At 36.6% G+C, this 20,787-nt stretch overlaps 1 protein-coding gene across 1 annotated transcript in view; it reads left to right on the plus strand.

Annotated features, from left to right (window-relative positions):
- jar (Myosin heavy chain 95F jaguar) overlaps positions 1–20,787 on the plus strand; it is a 517,008-nt gene that overhangs the window by 256,083 nt on the left and 240,138 nt on the right. Inside the window, exon 15 of the mRNA XM_090395608.1 lies at positions 15,832–15,962. Within this exon, the coding sequence (XP_090251734.1) occupies positions 15,832–15,962 (131 nt within the window). The remainder of the gene's footprint in view (positions 1–15,831; positions 15,963–20,787) is intronic.

Consider the following 20,787-nt stretch of genomic DNA (forward strand, 5'->3'; position numbering starts at 1 on the left):
AAGCTTCTAGAGGTCTGACCTACATAACTAATACCACATGAGCAAGGTATATTATATACTCCAGAGTACTTGTAGAATGGATGAGGATCTTTCGGTGATCTTAAAAATTTCCGAATAGTGTTGATTGGCTTGAATGCTATTCTGATATTATGTGGTTTTAGAAGGTTAGCTAATTTTTTGGAAATTCTGCTGACAAATGGAATAGTAATAGTACTGATGTATTGGACGTCATCACGTTGTCTATGTGGTATATCAGTCAAGAGAATCTTGTTGTAGAGTCTTTTTTGGATAACCATTTAAAGATAGTTCTCTGGATATTGTAGTTAATTCCATTTGTAGGTCATTCTTATCTGTTGTGTACTGTATAGCTCTTTTCTTGAGCATATGGATAATGCTAAGTTTCTGAGCTATATGATGAGACGAGTTGAAATGGAGGTAATGTCCAGTATTTGTAGGTTTTCTATAAACAGATAGGTTGATACTGTTATTGGTTTGTTTCTTTATTAGGATGTCAAGAAATGGCAGTTTTCCATCTTTTTCAATTTCTAATGTGAATTTGATGGTATGGTGGAAACTATTGATTTGGTTAAGGTAATCCATTAGTTCTTCTTTCGTATGATCCCAAATGAGAAAGATATCATCCACATATCTGTACCAAATTTTCGGTTTTGGAATGATCTGGGATAAGATTTTTTCTTCTAGATCTTCCATGAATAAGTCAGCACAAGGAGGGGAGTGGGGGCTACCCATGGCTAATCCGGTGATTTGTTTGTAGACAGTTTTTTGCCAAATAAAATAGTTAGAAGTTAAACAGTGATTGAACAAAGTAGTGATGTTTCTTGCGAACAAGTTGTCTAAGATGTTGATGACTTCAACCACTGGAATGTTTGTAAACAAAGATGTAATGTCTAGGCTTGCTAGTATATCCTCTTCATAGATAGGGATGTTTTTTATTTTATCTATAAAATGTTGTGAGTTTTTAAATTTCTGTTTTAAATTTCAGCATAATGTGTTATCTGTCAGGACTCAATTATTATCAGATCTTTTATTTCAGTCTTCTAATGCACTTCTTGCTGTGTCAGTCCATCTAAGTTTTCAGTTTCCTCTGAGTTCTTTTCTTGTGACAAAAACACTTGCTTTGCTTATCTTTCCTTTCCTATCCTGTTTAAGCGACCCATAATACCACCTGAAGTTAGAACTTCTCACGCATTCCTGAATATTAACAGTCAAGTTCTTTCGGGATCTTTATTTCAAATACAGTACTGCTATTGATGCCATCTTTCACTACCCTAATCTTTCTTAGAACTCTCATATTTTTGGTTCCAGTGCTTTATTTCTAACACAGTTCTCAGATCCATAAGTTGAAATTGCTTTTAACACTCTCTTGTATACAGCTGGTTTAGGTTTTTGACTAATTCCTCTCTTATTTCACATAATGACTAAACTTAACTTTATTTAATTGATTTCCTACCAGACCAGCTTTTCTAATTCTATTGTCTATTTCCATATTTAATTTGCCATCTTTGTCATCTAAAAATTGCCAACATTTTAAACTGATGCCAATTTTAAAATCATTGATTTTAAAATTGGCATCAGTAAGACCTGGTTATCAGAGACTGATGTAGTTACAGGGATAGAATATAATGGATATTATATTTACAGAGAAGATAGAGGAAATAGGGCAGGAGGAGGGATATTGTTAATAATAGCTGAACAACAACGAAAATAGAAGTTGGAGATGATTATAGGTCTGAGAGAAATGGTTCATTTGTCCTATTGGCCTCTATCTGGTATGAGATAGAGGCCAATAGGACAAAATATACCTGGAGGTCCAGAAGAAGATATGGATAACATGCATCAACAGATTAGCACAATGGGTGCAGGCTAAGCAATTATCATGGGAGATTTCAACTATGGTGATATAGATTGGAAGGGGGAAGGGGCACATGGCAAAATGAAAATGGAATTTATACAGTTACTAAGGGATAATTAACTTAAACAGCACATTATGAAAGGGACCAGAGGTTTGGGGATATTGGATCTGGTAATAGCATCAGATCTATCTATAACCACAGTTGCAACTCTACCTCCAATCAGGGAAAGTGACAGTCTTGTCCTAGTAGGTTGTTCAACATGTGAAATTTTTAGTCTAAGAAAGGATTTATGTTGAACTACAAAACTAACAATTATGACAAACTTAGGAAGCAACTTGAACAGCAGTGTCATGTCATAAGAAGCTACATGGAATGAATGCCATTAGTACATGGGAAGCAGTCAGGAATTGTTTGAGCGAAGCAGTATTGGACTTGCACACCTGGAATCAGGAGGATAAACTGAGAAGGGATTAAGTGGTTGAGTAGCAATATAAAGTGGGGGCTACAAAAAAAAAAAAAAAAAAAAAAAAAAAACATTGTCAGAAGAAAACAAAAAGGCAACCAGCATGCACATGAGCAATATAAAGCACAAGCAAGAAGGGTAATAAGTATGGCAAGGAAGGCTAAATCAGATACTGAAAGAAAATTAGCTATGCAGCTAAGCTTTTTCACTATGTAGCAAGTAAGAGAAAGAATGATTATGAAAAGATAACTTTACTCATTGTAAGGTAGGAAAGTGACAGAAGCCGAAGAAATAGTTCAGTTACTAAGTAATTACTTTGCAAAGGTGTATCATCCAGGTGGTGACTTTGCAGTTACTAATGTGACAGAGACTGGTGTTAGAATTGGGGTAGATGAAACAGCAGTGGGCCTGGATGGTATGACAGCTCACGTACTATGAGAATGTGCAGGTGAACTGTCAGTGCATCTAACAAAGTTGTTTAATGTAAGTCTCAGCTCTGACAAGGTTCCAAGAGAGTGGAAAGAGGGTAAGATAGTTCAGTTACATAAAAGTGGCTCCAAGACAGAAGTAGCAAATTACAGCCCAATTAGTATCTTTAGAGTGGTGGTTGAAGTATTGGAAAAGTTGGTTAAAGGTAAAATTCAGGAATGGGGTGGATAAGAATATGATACTGTATTGAGAGCAGTATTGCTTTGTAGAAGGTAATTTATGCACATTTTATAATAAGGTGGCAGAGGATTTGGATAAAGGAAATGTCTATAATATGATATTGAGGGATTTTGGAAAGGTATTTGACAGAATACCACATGAAAAATTATTGCATAAGTGGAGCAAATGGGAATGGATATGAGTTGGTGCTATGGATGGGGGGGGGGGGAGGAAACTGATAGAGGCATCGGAGGTGGTGCCCCAGGGCTCTGTACTAGGACCACTAGTCTTTAATTTGTACATTAATGATATAGCAGTAAAGTTAAGGGGGAGATATTCATTTGTTTGGTGATGATTCAAAACTGGGGAATCGGAATGGATATGAGGTTGGTGCCATGGATTGGCAGGGGGGTGGGGCTGATAGAGGCATCAGGGGTGAAGTGCCCCAGGGCTCTATACTAGGACCTCCAGTCTTTAATTTGTACATTAATGATATAGCAGAAAAGTTGAGGGGAGATGTTTGCTAATGATACAAATCCTGGGGATGGCAATAATTAATAAAGGTGATATATAGATGCCTTGCAAGATGACTTCAATAATTGGTGGTGTGGGCAAAGAACATTGGTTATCAATTAATGTAAAATGTAAGGTAATGCACTTTAGGATGAAGGGGTTACATAGTTCATATCATATTGGTGGTACTAGATTATAGAAAATTGATGAGGCTAGAGATCTGGAGATGATGGCAGATAGAGATTTGAAATTCAGAAGGCATATTATGCTAGAGTTAGCAAAATAACTCAGAGGATTACTTGGATGTTGAAGAAACATTGACAACTAAAGATATTGTGGTTATTATCCCTCTTTATATGGTAAGGATGCAGCTACTTGTTAACTACTGTGCACAGATTTGGTCACCTCCATTTCCAGTGAATCTAGAGGTGGTGGAGAGGAGTCAGAGACAAGTGACTAAGCTTGTGATAGGTTTATGGAATCTTCCTTATGAGGATAGATTGAAGGTGTGTGGGTTGCAGAGTTTAGCTGACAGGTGGAAGAGAGGAGATATGATAAAAACTTAAGTTACTTAAAGGATTCTATAAGATTGACACAGAAGAAATCTTTCAATACATGGGGAGTAGAAGGAGAACGGGGGGGGTCACACTTGGAAGGTGTCTAATACTGTGGTTAGTAAGGTTGTGCAGACTGGTTTCTTTACTTGAAGAGTGGTGAATGAGTGGAATGGATTGCCAGAGGTGGTTGTAAGGCAGTGAGTCTTTTGACTCCATGAAATACTCATTTAAATAATTAATAAAGTTTCTTGTGCCTGCAGCTTGTCCTAATTTTGACAGACTGGTAGATCTATTAAAATCGGCCTTGAAGAACACAAAAATTATGTCCGCAATCATCTGTATGGAAGTCGTTGTAGGTCTTAGATACTATTTTTATAATCGGTATCAGCTACGAAGCACTCCTCTAACTCAACAAATATGACTGCATGAATTTTCTGAAGATAGGGTAGACAATCATCCTAAGATCATATGTACCCCTGTAAAAATAAGCATAATTTAAAATTCTGAATATTTTTACAAATTCTTTATGTTAGTACATTATTAGTTTTGGTTTCATAATATGTGTTGTCGGCACTTACGATGTGCACGTTATTGATGTTATATTGTCAAAATGAAATGTGAAGCATTTAAAAAATATTATATACTTACTGGATTTGGATAGTTGTGTTACTTTCAGAAATTTTATTGTGGTTTAAAATTATTAAGTGCTGTGTTTTGTAAAGACATTCTTGTAACACTAACGGAGACGACACATCAGCCATTATACATAACTTCTTGCTTGCCGCTTTCATGGGGTGCACATGCTCCTCGAGGAGTTTCATGGGTGATTGACAGCTGACAGAGCATTTGGTATCTAGGTAACAGAGCACATCAAGTGGAATCATAGAATAGTGAGCCTTTAAAGTGGAGGAGTTAAGACTGTAAATAAATATTGGTAAATAAAAGAAAATATTGCGATTGACGTTCTATAGGAATGTTTGAGGAAACGCTCAAACATTCGTATAGAAATGAGGAAAAGGAGATCGAATTTAGCAACTTAGATAAAGCAGTAGAAGAAACTTTTTTTTTTTTTTGCTGGTACAAAAATTAACAAAAATTGAACTGCATGAGGTAAGAGTACCTATACTTTGGTGAATTCAGAATATCTTACTCCAGAGTCAGGAGGAATAATGTGTGCTATATAAGGGTGATGAGAAAGGATTCTATGGAAAAAGAAGAAGAGACTCATATATCTTTGGAAAAAGGCCTTAACAAAGAAACATTATGAGTGTTTCTTTGTTGAGGCCTTAAAAATCACCAAATCAGTGATTTTTTGGATTCTGAAAGAAATAGTAAAAAGTCATTGCACCAATCATAATTGAATCCTTTTGCATATAAATAAAAACATTCGAAAATTATAAATAATCATTATAGAGAAAATCCCATAACAAATGAGGATTGATAATAAATAAATTAATAAATTTTCCCCCTCTTTATTGCAATTGGTAATAGAGATCAAATCTCTTTATAACAAAATGGTGCAGCCGACAGGATAGATAATTATCAAAATAATTAAATAATTAAAATCAAATATCTTTATAACACCCCCCTTATCTGAAATGAACTTCACTGTTATCCATCCTCTAGAGGCAATTTGTTGGGACATTAGTTCCTATTCATTTACGGTTCATATTATTTCTACAACAATGTAATTGAGTGTTCTGTGTTTATTTACTAGTTGTATCTGAAATGATATCCATCCTCTAGAGGGCAACTTGTTGGGACATTAGTTCCTATTTATTTACAGTTCAGATTATTTCTACAACAATGTAATTGAGTGTTCTGTGTTTATTTACCCGTTGTAATTTGTGCTTTGATGACTGGTTAGAAAATCTAGCTAAATATTTGCTAAGTTAAATTAATTTTTTTATATTTCTGTTAGTATTGTTTGTACCATGAAACATTGTTATAGACAACCGACATTTAAACCCATCTATATATCATCATCAGCCATTGTCAATCAATCCACTGCTGGATGAAGGCCTTTCCAAGATTGCCCCAAAGCTGTCTGTCAATGGCTCTCCTTCTCTATGTCACTCCTCCAAATCTGATAATATCATCATCATGGAGGATTGATGATATTGATGATAATATCGTCAATCCTCCATGATTTGGATTGGCGTTGTGGTCATTTTTCCTCTCATGGAATCCAATCAGTACTTCTTTTGTCCATCATTGATCTTGTCTTCAAGCAATATGCCTAGCCCATTGCCACTTCAGCTGTTTCACTTTTCCTATGATGTCAGAGACTTTGGTTTGATTTTTTATCCACAGATTCCTTTTGTGATCTAGTCTTGTGATTCCAAGCATCTTTCCATACTAAATTGTGTTGTCCTTAATTTTTGAATTTCTTTTTGCATTTAGTGTCCATGTTTCACAGTCATGTGTCGATATAGGAAGAATACATTGATTAAAAACTTTTCTTTTCAGGCATAATGGTAACTGGCTTTTAAACATTGACTGTAATTTTCCAAATTCTTTCCACCCAAGCATCATGCATCTTTTAATTTTGTTCATGATATTTTGTTCCATTGATATTCTTTGTCTTAAGTATGTGTAACGACTTTTCATCATTATTAATTTTGACGTTCATTTTCATCATTATTAATTTTGATTATTTCTGATTGGAAATAGCTATTGAACATAACTTAGGTCTTCTTTAGGTTTATCTTAAGGCTGTTTTGCTAGAAATTTGGGATTCATGGATACAAGTCTGTAATTCATGTGCCAGTTGAAGTAAAGATAACTATTGTCATCTGCAAAGTGTAAATGGCTTAAATATCATCTATTATCTTCAGGCCTTTCTCTTCCAAGTCAAGAAGTTTGAATATTTCTTCTAGGTATTCTGTGAATAGTTTTAGAGATATTGTGTCACCTTGTGTTATACATCTATGTATTTCCACAGTAGAGATGTTTCTATTAAAATGAATTGATGCTGTTGCACTGGTGTACTCATTTGATGGTCCTTTCATATTGCTCCTCCACTTGATGGTTTCATAATGCTATATGTATTGCATAAGTTTTTACTGAATCAAAGGCTTTCTCATAATCAATAAAACCAAGACATGATTGTAATTGATATTCTTTACACTGTTCGATAATCTGTTGTACAACTTGAATATGGTCAAATGTGCTAAAGCCACTGTGAAAGCCTATGAGCCAAGACTTTCGTAAACATTTTGTAAACCACTGATGGGTCGGTGGTTTGTCAAGTCTTCTACTTCAATGTTTTTGTGTATGTTCTTGGTGTATTATTTTTCTTTAGACATAGGCTAAATAGTTTTGCCAAGATTTTGTAGATCATTTCCCCACCTGCTTTTAGAAGTTGAGCTATAACTCCATTCACCTGCAGATTTTCCATTTTGCAAGCTTTGGATACTCCACATAACTTCATCTAGAAGAATCAATGGCATTTTAGTTATTTCGTAGTTTTCTTCTTCATTTGATTCGTCATCCCGATATAATACTGAGTAAAATTCTTCAATTCTTTTTTGCTGTAGCATATCTCTGGTTATGGTCCCATCTCATAGTTTGACTGTAACTGCTGTTTATTGCTGTTCATCAATTGTTGTTTGGCTTTTTTGATTTACAATTGAATTGTCATATTTTTTATGTGATACATTTTCTGATTGTTTTGCACAATTTAGTGTATTCAGTTTTATTTTGTGAGTTACCTGCCTGTTATCCATGTGTGTGTGTCACACACAGATAAAATACATTGATTTTGTATCATTCTATATACACATTTCAAGAACATCAGTCATCTGTTCGATCTCCTACTGTCTTTCCCGACTGCAAGTGTTTACAACCAGATGCTTCTGGAATGCAGCAACTGTACTGCTGAACTGCATGACATTTAGTTTTCATTTAAACATGCACACCCACAAAAAACGTATAATTTACAATGACTCTCTGAACACAGGCCATGTGTTCTCTTTTATATTTTCATCCAGTGCTTTCAGAAATACAGCAGTAATTCTATCAAATAAATCATCTAGACCTTCACTTGTATTGGATTCTGGATCACATAATAATCAAAAGATATGAGACTTATGCTACTAGGCTAGCTTACGTCTTCTCCATTTACTGCATGTGTGTGTGTGTGTGTGTGTGTGTGTGTGTGTGTGTGTGTGTGTGTGTGTGTGTGTGTGTGTGTCAGTTCCTCACACGAAAGGTCCAAGACCTATGACATAACAGTCCATGTGTGAGCAAAGGACTAGAAAGAAGAACTGAATTTATTAATGTGTTTCTCGAAGACCTGAGAATTATAATCATTGGGAAAAACAGTATGCAAAAGACTGTTGCAAACAGTATAGGCATAGGGAATGAAAGCAGACGACGATGAATTTGGAGTTGTATAATTAGAGGAAAGTGGAGGGATAGTGGTGGCCAGGTTCAGTGGAGCAGCACAATGCTGCAACAGAACGTCTCTGGGAAAACAACTAGAGAGAGTCAGTGAAAGAGGGTCATCGGTTAAACAAACTTCTAAATATAGTAGAGTATTCTGAAGGTGGTCTTAAGTACACCGCCCCAAATGTGGCAACAGTATTCTAAAGTTGGGTTGAAGTTTGTAAAGTGTCAGAGTCAAGCAGGAGAGAAATACTGTTTGGAACAAAAAAAAGAATACCAAGCGTTTTTGGAGGCTGAAGAGGCTATGGACCTGGTGTGCTTATTCTAGGATAGGTTAGATGTGAGAGTTAATCCAAGAAAAGAAAACTTATCCTGATTGGTAAGTTTTTTTTCCGATAGGCGGCGCCTGTGAATAAGTTTCGTTAAACTTGTGCTCCTGAATTTCATCATAATTGTAAGTATTTTTTGTGCAAAATAACCAGTAAACGGCAAACTAACAGAGGGTACTAAGGAGCCAATTACTTCCATACAACTCATAAGTACCCATAGTCCTTCACATCAGTTATTTTTACAATTAAAAAAACAGCTATTTGAAAGCACCCACTATACCTACCATGCGAAGTAAAGATGACGGCATCAAAGCCAACAACGAAAGATTACTTCATGTCTCGTCAGCGTAGTGCAGCCGTTAGCCAACAAACCAAAAGACAATACTAAATGCCCCAGCTGCGAATCCAAAGTTACCGAAAGAAAAAAGGGTATATTGTGCGATTTCTGTTGCAACTGGCTACATACTTCCTGTGCAAAAATAGATGAATCGCTGCACAAGCTTTTTATCGAACTGAACCAGCCTTTCTTCTGTTCGATGCGCCTTCCGTTAAACAGCTGCTGAACTTAGGAAAACATGTTGAAAATCTCAAACAATACCTTAATAATACAATCGATGCTTGAGGAAAGTATCGATTGTTTGATGCCGAAAACAGGAGACTCGATGCCATTATTCTGAACTTTCTGGAGGAAAATGGTAAATCATTAAAAGAAGACGTCAATAAACTAGCAGGTGAATGCAACTTTGATCCTAGAAATATCATCAAATACCATCTTTTCGGACCCATAAACAAAAGAATGGACAGAACAAACTTTCCACGTCTCATGAAAGTGATTTGTGATACACCGACAGACACATCCAAATTAATAACCAATAAATAGCAAGCTAAAGGACAGTTGCCCTCAATCGCGTGCACGTGTTCAACTTGATTTAACCTTTGCACAAAGTTAACAAAGACGCCAACTCCAAAGACAGCTAGAATGTGACAGCTCCTGTAGGAGGAGATGACCTTGCTAATGCTTCTGCCTTGGTATCTCCACTTGGGCCTGGCTCCCACTGAAGAGACCTCAATAAAGGTCGAAACTAGTCTGGGTAGTGGCCCTTCCCTTAATGCATAACATTATACATATCCGCAAGGAGATGTGTTTTGCATTATGGGAGATACTGAGATAGGAGTGTTGGTAGCTTGCTCCACCTTTGCAAGGAGTTGCCCGGTGTTGTACCACTTTACCCCAGTCCTGAAGATACTTTCAGGCACAAACTTTGTTTGCACACACTTGGATAAAGGATTAAACTAAATTTATTATAGTCTGACCAAGTGAAAAATAAACTTTCAAAACTTTCAAATTGGAGACAACAGCTGGACCATAGACTACAAACAAACCAAACTAGTGCAAAAACCAAGTGATGCCACTAGTAGCCACCAAGGAAACTGCGTATGCAGGCGCTACATAGGAAACATGCAAGACCCTTGTGGTCAAAGCCATGCCTCACAGAACCTTGCATATCCACCACACCAACATCCAGGGTCTCAACTCCAACCTTAATAGTGTCCACTATCATCTGCAATCAACCAAACCCCACCTACTCTTTTAAACAGAAACTCAAATCTCACCTTCCCCCAGCACTATCCATCTCAACCATCCAAACTATACACTATTTAACTCCTTTTGACCCAAGGGTGGTGTCTGTGCATATCTGCTCTGACATACACTGCAAGAGCACCTAACCTAGAATCTCCCAACTTTGACCTTCTTTGGTTAAAAATATCCCTCCCCTACTCAGTTAAATTCATCTGCTGTCTCTATCGCTCTCCTAATACCACCAACCACTCTGAGCTCTTTAATTTCCTCTCCTTAAAAGTTGATTTTCTCCGGTCCTACTCTCCTAATAGTGAAATCATCCTCCTAGGTGATTTTAATGTCTATAACACCAACTGGCTTTCCTCTTCCAGTTGTACAGATCCTGCAAGCAGAAATGCTGAAACGTTTCCCATCACCAATAACCTCACACAAATTGTTAAAAAGCTGACCAGAATGCCAGATAACCCGAATCATTCCCCAAATACTCTAGATCTCTTCCTTACCAATGACCCTTCCAAATATACAGTGACAACCTAGTGCTCATCTCCTATCCCATGCAACAATGCTTACACAGTCACACCCACACAAGAGTAGTTCGGCATTATAACAGTGCCAAATGGGACAGCCTCCGAGACTACTGTGCTCCATTTCCATGGTTGGACTATTGTTTGCAGTCTTCCAATCCAAACATATGCACCGAACGTATCACCAAAGTAATCCTCACTGGCATGAAAACATACATTCCCCACACTTCTCTAAACTGCCGTCCCCTATCCAAACCCTTGTTCTCCAAAAGATGTGCCAAGGCTGTACAAATGAAAAATCAGGCATACCACAACTGGCTTAAATTAAGAACTCCATCCTCCTTCAGTGCCTATACTGAAGCCCGAAACAGATGCAAAAAAAATTATCAATGATTCCAGAACAGAATTTGAAGGGGCAAAAAAGCAGGAAACTTGCAGCCTGTCCTAGCAGCAGCCATGCCTTTTGGTCTCTTGCCAAAAGAGACCAAAAGGCATTGCTGTCGCTAGGAGACAGGCTGAAAAATGTTTGCAAAAAGTTGTGACCAATTGGTCACAACTTTTTGCCCTAATGCTCCCACCCCTATCATTCCCATATGTCTTAATTGCAACATCACTCACAGAAAAAGCTAATCCCCTGGCTTCACACTTTGCCTCCAGTGCATGCAAAACTGACAATGGCAAATGCCCCCCCCCAGTCATTTCAACTGCCTAACATACAATGCCCCTGTATCCTTTTGTCAGAAAGAGACCATAAACCTGTTGTCAAAATTAAACACAAACAAAGCTCCTGGTCCTGATGGCATTCCTCCAATTGTCCTGAAGGTCTGTGCAGCAGAACTGACTCCTATCCTATACTGTCTGTACATACTCTCTTACTCCACTGGTGTATATATATATTCCAAAGCCTGGAAATTGGCCTATATTCAACCATTTCTGAAAAGGGTGACAAATCGCTGCCATCTAACTACCACCCTATCTCACTCACCTCAATCCTATCTAAAGTGATGGAGAAAAACCATCAATTCTCAACTCCTACCTTGAAGATACCCAGCTATTAAGCGACCACCAGTATGTATGGATTCTGTTGATGCCGATCAACAGGTGACCTTCTTTCACATATCACCCATCTCTGGACATATGCCATGGAAAATGTTCATCTGAAACAGCATCAATAATTCCCACCATGTACTAAGCCCATTAGAACATGTACAGCCACCATCCAACATTCTTTCACAGTACACCTTGAAACCCGCTGAACAAGTTTCTTTTCCTCCTCCTTCATCCCTTCTACTGCTTTACTGTGGAACAGTCTTCCCCCTGATGTATTTCCCAAGGAATACAATATACAGACTTTTAAATCGTTTTTATATAATGAAACCTGTGGTGAATTCATCACTAAAAACACATGTATAATCACAGTGATTAGTTTTAATACGTAAATATTTCATCCCAAGTATTAACAAGTTTGTTAATATGGGATGTTTGAATGTCAACAAGTTTCTCCTTTCCTATCCCACTACCCATATATGGTACTAAAGTACTATAGGTTGACCAGCCAAACCTCTCTTATATAGGCCCAACATTAAAAAAAAAAAAAAAAAAAAGTAGAATATTATCAAAAGAGGAAGAGTGAGACATGGTCTTTCTTCCTGGAGATAAGGTTGTGTTTTGGTTGCATTAAATTTCACTAGGTTATCCTCATTTCACTTGAGAATAGAAGGAGATCAGTGTTTAAGGCATTGGCTAAAGAAGATCTTGAAGTGCTAATTCACTGAGTATTAGAAAGTTTGGAAAATGAGAAAGAATAGTGGAGAGGAGTACTGTCATCAGCAAAGCTATGAATAAAATTAGGTGTCAGAGAGAGAGAGAGAGAGGGAGAGAGAGCATCATTGATGTAAAGAGTGTAAGTTAAAGTACAGAGGCCCAGGAAATACCAATGATTGAAAAATTTGATGAAAGGAAATAAACCGCCATGTCTCTAAATTTTCTGTGGCCTACATCCAAAGGTAGGTGAAGTTGGCTAGGGAATCATAGTGAAGCATTCGACTGTTGATAACCTTTTCCATTATTTTGTAGAGTACTGAGATCAAGTGATGGGATTATGGTTGAATAGTTGACTTTTATCTCCCTAAGAAAAGTCAACTATCTCCTAGATGACAATTTTCCATTTACCAAATCATAGATCAAGACCTTACCATGTTTCAAAAGGAAAAAAGTTCAAACATTATTGAAAAAAAATTAGTTCTTGGTCCAAAGGAATCATTAAGAAACTAAAATGTGTTCATAACCACCCCACATTTATAGGGCACCTAAAAATCCAATACTTACCTACATCTCATTTTACTGATAGTACTCATTTTTAAATTAAAGATACTCCAATGTGCCATTCTAATCTCAGTAATAAGGGCAGTGCAGTGATTCATATCCACCCCCCCCCCCAATTTATTTAATAATATTACATCAGTTTTTTGTATTGTCTTTTTTTGTGTGTGTGTAAGAGTGAGTATGGCTTTTTCGAAAGCTACTTATGAGGAACTTTGAAAAAAAAAAAAAAGAAGAAGAAGAAAGAAACCTTTTTTTGCTAGCCAACCTAAAGTTTTTCTGTCTGGTGGAGATATGTAAATGACATCTTTATTGTCTGAAATCTCAAATTTTTGATTTTAAATTCACTTTAATTTCAATCACTAAGTGATTGACAAGTCTCCAAGTAGTGAAGCATTTGACTATTGATGACCCGTTCCATTATTTTGTAGAGTACTGAGATTTAGCAATAAGGTTATAGTTCATCTTGAAATTGGAGAATGGAATGAAGGCAAGTTACCATTTTTTCATGTCCTGATCTCAAAAAAATCTGAGAACAGATTATCATCATATAAGTATCCCTTGCTTAATGTGGGATTTGATTAACGCGGCGAAATTAATTGTGACAATCCCTTGATATACGTGGCAAGAGTTTTAATTAACACGCCTTGAAATTTACCATTCAAAAACATGCAAACCTCGAGTGTTTCCTGGCAAAGAGAAAAAAAGTTGTGAGCATTACGACGTCATTTCTCCCATTAAGCATTAAGAGTGGGTGTATTACAAGCTCCAATTGTTCTGCTGTATTTACAAATTACTTTCTTCATAATTTTTTTCATTCAAAAAAGAATTTCATCCAAATTCTCTAAATGATCTGTGTGAGAATGTGAAAGTTTTATTTTTTTCTATCAAATACGACATCATTACTACAACCCATGGATATGAGCATCATTGTAAGTTTCAAAGCCTATTTTCTTAAAAAGACATTCTCAAAGGGTAGAAACAACAATCGGAGAAAATGTGATTACGCTCCAAGAATTTTGAAAAAATTTGAACATTAAACACGCAATTGAAAACATTCATGACTCAGAGCAAGTGTGTTCTAGCTGCATGAGAGCTGTTTGGAAAAACTTTTTGCCAGAATGCGCTAATGATTTAGGTGGTTTTCAAAATCCTATGAACAACGTGGTTGAAGAAATCATTGCAGTTGGTGAAGACCTTGGTTTTGATGGTGTTGATGCAGAAGATGTTAAAGAATTATTGAATTCAAATTGAAAAGATTTCAGCAACAACTATCTTCTTGAAATTGAACAACAACGCACATATGAAGATAACGAACAAATGGAATGTGAAGATGAGGTTCCAAAGGAGACAACAATCAAAGAACTGGATGGAATATTTCACAGTTTAGAATCACTTAAGCAGCAAGTAATGGATATGGATCCAGATGTTAATTGAAGAATGCTTGTTTGCTGATGTCTAGAGAGTCATTTGGCTTGTTATCGTAAAATTTATGCTGATAAGAAAAAACTAAAACTGTTCAAATGACTCTTAATAACTTTTTTGATAAAAAATTGCAGTAACTAACGTAAGTACAAGCATTTATTAAACATTTACTTTGCATTCATTTTTTATCTTTCCTAAAAGAGTATACCATATAAAACAAATTATTAATACAGTAATCGATCATGGACAAATTGTAATTTTTACCATTGATTATTGTATTTGATTAACGCGATTTTGATATACACAGTTACATTGAGGGATTAATTAATCGCATTAATCAAGAGATACCTGTATGTTTACTGAAACCTCCAAAAAAGTATTATTCATACTTTATTATACATTCAGATGAAGATAGATAGAAAAAGGAACTCCAGTTTCTAATATCAGCCAGTTCATCCTCAATGAATATTCAGAGATGACCATTCAAAAAAATATATATCGACATTCATTATGGAGACTCCATTTCATTCCCTTATATTAGTAATCTATTGTAAAGTCTCCAACCTCCTTAAAATCATAACATTAGAAATTCCTTTACACCTGTTCTTATCATGTGCAGCCTTTTTCATTCTCCAGAGAATAGCAATCCCTTCCTCGTGCATCCAAGGGTCTACAGAATTCTTTGTTCTTTTGATCTTCCCAACATATATTCAGACCTTTGACAACTTCTGGATCTCATTCAGTGAATGTTGTGATTCTCTAGAGATCAGTCGAGAATACTTTTAAATCAGAAAGAAAGGAACAGACATTTTATAGATCCTGGGTATTCTTAAATCCCCTAGCAGGATATCTAATTTTTATTTAATTCTGTTATAGCAGTAGGAAATTAAAGGTTTGAATTCTACTTTAGGTGATCTTTGATAGGCATATTCAGAATCAGGCTATATATCATGTTAGCTTGCTTCATGGTGATTGCAAGAATTATACTAGCTAGAATGTTTATCCTAGCTAGGGAAGTGTGAAGAATGCAGTAACAATCTGCCATTTCCCTAATTTAAGGAACTTGATCCAGATATATTGCTCTACATCATTATCAGTCTGATTTTTATTTACTTTACATAATCATTTCTGTATTTATTGTTTTTTTGTATTATTTTATTTTTCTTTTTTAATTATTAATTTTAATCCATTTTAATTCTTTGTAGGAATGACTTCAGTGTTGGAACTTATGCAGCAAGGATACCCATCACGTGCCCAGTTTTCTGAGTTGTATTCAATGTATAAAAAATACCTTCCTCCAGAACTAGCACGATTAGACCCACGACTTTTCTGTAAGGTATATATTTTGCCTTTATTTTTTATCACTTGGAGGAAATTGGTAATAGTTCTCAGTAATTTTATCCACAATGTGTTATAATTAAATTTTACTGTGGCAAGCTTATTGGTAGGTTTGTGTGTTTCAAGGCTTGATTTATTATTATTATTTTTTTTTTTAAAGATATGATAGATATTTCAATACTCATACAAGAATATTTAATGATTCCAATTGGCAGTAATTTAAAACATGACAAAACAATTTCAAACTCTGCACTGTATAACATTTAAAGAAATTATCATACTAGAATAAACTCATGTAAAATATTCTTTATTAGTATAATTTTTGCCTAAATATCAAAGGTATCTTCAGTGTAAAAAACTAATTGAACAATGACTGACAATTTCAAAAAGGCATCACCTAAGTAGCTAATGTGAGATAACTAAAAAAAGGTCATTAAATTTTCTAACTTATTTTAAAAATAAAATAAAATTCACCCTAGAAGAAGAAGTAAATAAGCAGTTAGCATTTTTAGAGCTTATAATTCTTTGCCAACCAGATGGTAGCCCACATTTCTCAGTTTTTCAGAAGAAGACTCATACAGGCCATTATATCCATGCTGAATCTCATCACCATCCCAGTCAAAAGGCTGGAACTATTAAAATATTTGTTCATTGGACATATTCCTTATGTTCTTTTGATGAACTATTACAGAAAGAATTATTTATCTTATGGCAATCTACATACAGTTATAAAAGTGTATGTACATAAATCAGTAGAAATATGTAAAAGGTAAATAGAAAATGTAAATGACAAACAATTAAAGTAAAACATAGGCATTTACACTTTCACTGGACAAAGCACGTATAAGTTAAGATCAAGATAATTAATACTTAAGGAATTGACAGTGTACTAGAAATATAAATTAAATCAACTTTAAATATACTTTCCAATATTTCGGCAATGTCACGTTGCCATCTTCATGGGAACTTAAGATAAAGACGTGCACACAAGTAGTACATTACAGCAAATGAGAAACGAAGCGAGGAAGCTACTGTTTTCCTAAAGTCCTGATGGTGCCCCCCCTGGCAGGCTGTATTAGGTGTTCTTGGCCTTTGAGCTGAAGTTCTTCTGATGAATGTTTCCCAAATTTGGGGCAGTCTCATGCATCCAAATTTGTTGAGGTTTGGCATGTTCCTAAGGGCTGAGGCTGATTCCATGAATAGTCTTTCATATTTGAACTTGCTGCAGTGTATTACTGTGGCTTTCTTCCACCTTATTCTGTGGTGAGCATCCAGAGCATGGTCTGCAAGCCCAGAGTGGCTGTACTGGTGAAATCGGATGTAGTCCTTGTGTTCTGAGATTCTGATATTTGCTGTCCTGCCTGTTTGGCCAAAAGTAGGACAATTTACAGCTGCAAGGGACCTGGTATACACCAGGTAGGTTTAGGGGATGTGGTTGGTCTTTAGTGGAGCAGATAAGGGATGTCAATTTTCTACATGGTCTGTAACAAGAGATCAAGTCATGTTTTTTTAGGATTTTGTTGATTTTTTCTGAGGTGCCTCGGATGTAGGGAATGGTGATGGATTTAGAGTAATCTTTTTTTGTGAAGGGGGGGTGGTGGATAACTTGTTTTAGTATTTTTTTTTCTTTTGGGGGGGGGGTAGCCATTGGCTGAGAAAGTGTTAAGGATGCGATTTAGTTCAGTGGTTAGGGCTTGGTCATTTGAAGAGATTAGTTTAGCCCTGTTGAATAGTGTCTTAATAACTATATTGTTGTGAGGGGGGGGGGGGGGGGTTGGTGTATGTATCTGCCTGTATCGGTGGGTTTTCTATAAACTGAGAAACCCAAAATTCCATCAGGCTGGCGGGGTGACTAGTGTGTCTAGGAAAGGGAGGCTATTGTTTTCCTCTTTTTCCAGGGTGAACTTGATTCTGGGGTGTTGGTTGTTTAAGTGCGTTATGAAGGCGAGGAGTGTATCAAGAGCCATGTGGCCAAATAGCGAACACATCATCAACGTAGCGAAGCTATATGGTAGGTTTTTGTGGAGCAGAGTTTAAGGCTTTCTCTTCAAAAATCTCCATAAAAAAGTTGGACAAGGGTGGGGAAAGTGGTGAACCCATGGCTGTCCCCTCTATCTGTTTGTAGAAATTTCCTTGCCAAACGAAATAGCCCGAGTTCATTGTGAACTGAAATAGGACAGATATCGGGAGGAAATTTAGCTTGGATTAGCTCAAGGTTTCTTTGAGTGGGACATTTGTGAATAAGCAGGAGACATCAAAACTGACCATTATGTCATTATGGTGGAGTGTAAGGTTTTCTATACTGGCTTTGAAGTGGGCTGAGTTTTTTATGTGTGATGGTGTATTGCCAGTATAGTGTTAGAGCGCTTTGGCTAAATATTCATCTATTCAACAGGGCTAAACTAATCTGTTCAAATGATCAAGCCCTAACCACTGAACTAAATCACATCCTTAACACTTTCTTAGCCAATGGCCACATCCCCCCCCCAAAAAAAAAAAAAATCCAAAAAATACTAAAACCAGTTATCCACAACCCACGTCCCCCCTTCACAAAAAGATTACTCTAAATCTATCACCATTCCCTACATCCGAGGCACTTCAGAAAAAATCAACAAATTCCTGAAAAAACATGACTTGCCTTCTTGTTACAGACCATATAGAAAATTGGCATCCCTTATCTGCTCCACTAAAGACCTACCTGGTGTATACCAGGTCCCTTGCAGCTGTAAATTGTCCTACTTTGGTCAAACAGGCAGGACAGCAAATATCAGAATCTCAGAACACAAGGACTACATCCGATTTCACCAGTACAGCCACTCTGGGCTTGCAGACCATGCTCTGGATGCTCACCACAGAATAAGGTGGAAGAAAGCCACAGTAATACACTGCAGCAAGTTCAAATATGAAAGACTAGTCATGGAATCAGCCTCAGCCCTTAGGAACATGCCAAACCTCAACAAATTTGGATGCATGAGGCTGCCCCAAATTTGGGAAACATTCATCAGAAGAACTTCAGCCCAAAAGCCAAGAACACCTAATATAGCCCGGCAGGGGCACCATCAGGACTTTAGGAAAACGGTAGCTTCCTCGCTTCGTTTCTCATTTGCTGTAATGTAGTACTTGCGTGCACGTGTCTTTATCTTAAGTTCCCATGAAGATGGCAACGTGACATTGCCGAAATATTGGAAAGTATATATTAAAGTTGATTTAATTTATATTTCTAGTGTACGCTGTCAATTCCTTAAGTATTAATTGTTTAACCAGCATATAAGCCTTTCTCAAGAAGTTAAGATCAAGTTCTATAATCCACTCTATAACAGGTGGTGTCTCCTCCAGGAAGTCGCTTCTTTGACTCTTATATACGGTAAGACTGCACTCAGTGGAAATATGATGGATTGATTGGTTCGGGTGTCCACAGTCGCACTCTGATGAGGGAATTTTCTCCCACTTGTACAGAAAGCTTGCGCATCTTCCATGGCCCGTACGAATCCTGTTCAGCCTTATCCATGTCTTTTGGCTCACTTCCATGCCTGGAATGTTGAGGCAGTGCCTATCAAACCAAATTTCGAGCTGGGCATTAGTATTTATGCTCCACACTCGTTTCCATTGATCTTTGGTATTGTAGTTAGTTATTCTCAGATGTTTAGCTTCATGAAGAGGAGGCTTTCTTGATTTCAATCTGTTAAGCTGTAGTTCTGATGTGGCGTTATGTATAGGCGATTCAAAATTTGAGTATTTTGTCATATTCTCGTAATAGAGTGTCACATCTTCGTAGATTTGGTGGTATTATATTACTCAGCATTGGAAGCCTATAAACAGGAGTTGTTTTTATGGTTCCATATATAAGTTACATTGTGGTGTTAAGCTGACAGTCAATTAGTTTAGTATGGCAGCTATTGAGCCAGACTGGAGCACAGTATTCCGCCACCGAAAAAACCAGGCCGTGTGCAGATGTTCGTAATTTGTTTGCTGCTGTACCCCAGGAAGTGCCACGTAATTTCTGAATAATGCTATTTCTAGTTTTTATTTTTCCAGCTGTGTTTTCAGCATGTTTCTTATATGATAGGGTATACGGTTGAGTGTAACTCCTAGATGCTTAGGGTATTTATTACGATGTAGGACTGAATTTCCAAATAGGATGTCAAACTTTTCTTGTGTCAATTTATGATTGAGCTGGAAAGTTGACACTTCAGTTTTACTTTGGCTTGGTTGTAGTCCCCATTTCTTCAAGTAAATATGCATTGAGGCAAGGTTGTTTGTGAGGGTTTCCTTTGTCCATCTTAGTTCTCTATTTCTGGTGGCTAGTGCTGTCATCTGCATAGCAGAATTTTCTAGATACTGTATCTTGCATATCAGCTATATAAAAGCTAAATAAGAGAGGGGCTAATACTGAGCCTTGTGGTAGACCTTTATTAAGTTTCTTCTGGTTACTAATATTTTCTCCAAGGAGAACATGGAAATATTTATTGCTGAGCATGTTATTGACAAATTGTATTGTTTTTCAACACGGTAGTACTTTCTTTAATTTGTACAGCATGCCCTCTCTTTAAACACTGTCATATGCGGCAGTTAGATCAAGTTGAAATCTATAAACTGCAGAAGTTTTTAGATTTCGATGAAAGCTTGCTTCTGTGTATGGCATCAGCACCAGAACTTAGTCACAACAACTATGATTAGGCCTGAATCCTGCCTATTCAATCGAAACATGTTCAAAGATGGTGTTGCTTATGCCGTTATACAATAGTCTTTCCAGTAGCTTATATGTGCAGCTTAGTAATGCAATTGGTTGATAGTTTTGTGGGGCATCAGTTGAATTTCCAGGT

This window comes from Typopeltis vanoorti, chromosome 7, assembly GCF_054136105.1.
Source record: "Typopeltis vanoorti isolate ZY-2024b chromosome 7, IOZ_Tvanoo_1.0, whole genome shotgun sequence".
NCBI classification, from domain to species: Eukaryota; Metazoa; Arthropoda; class Arachnida; order Uropygi; family Thelyphonidae; genus Typopeltis; species Typopeltis vanoorti.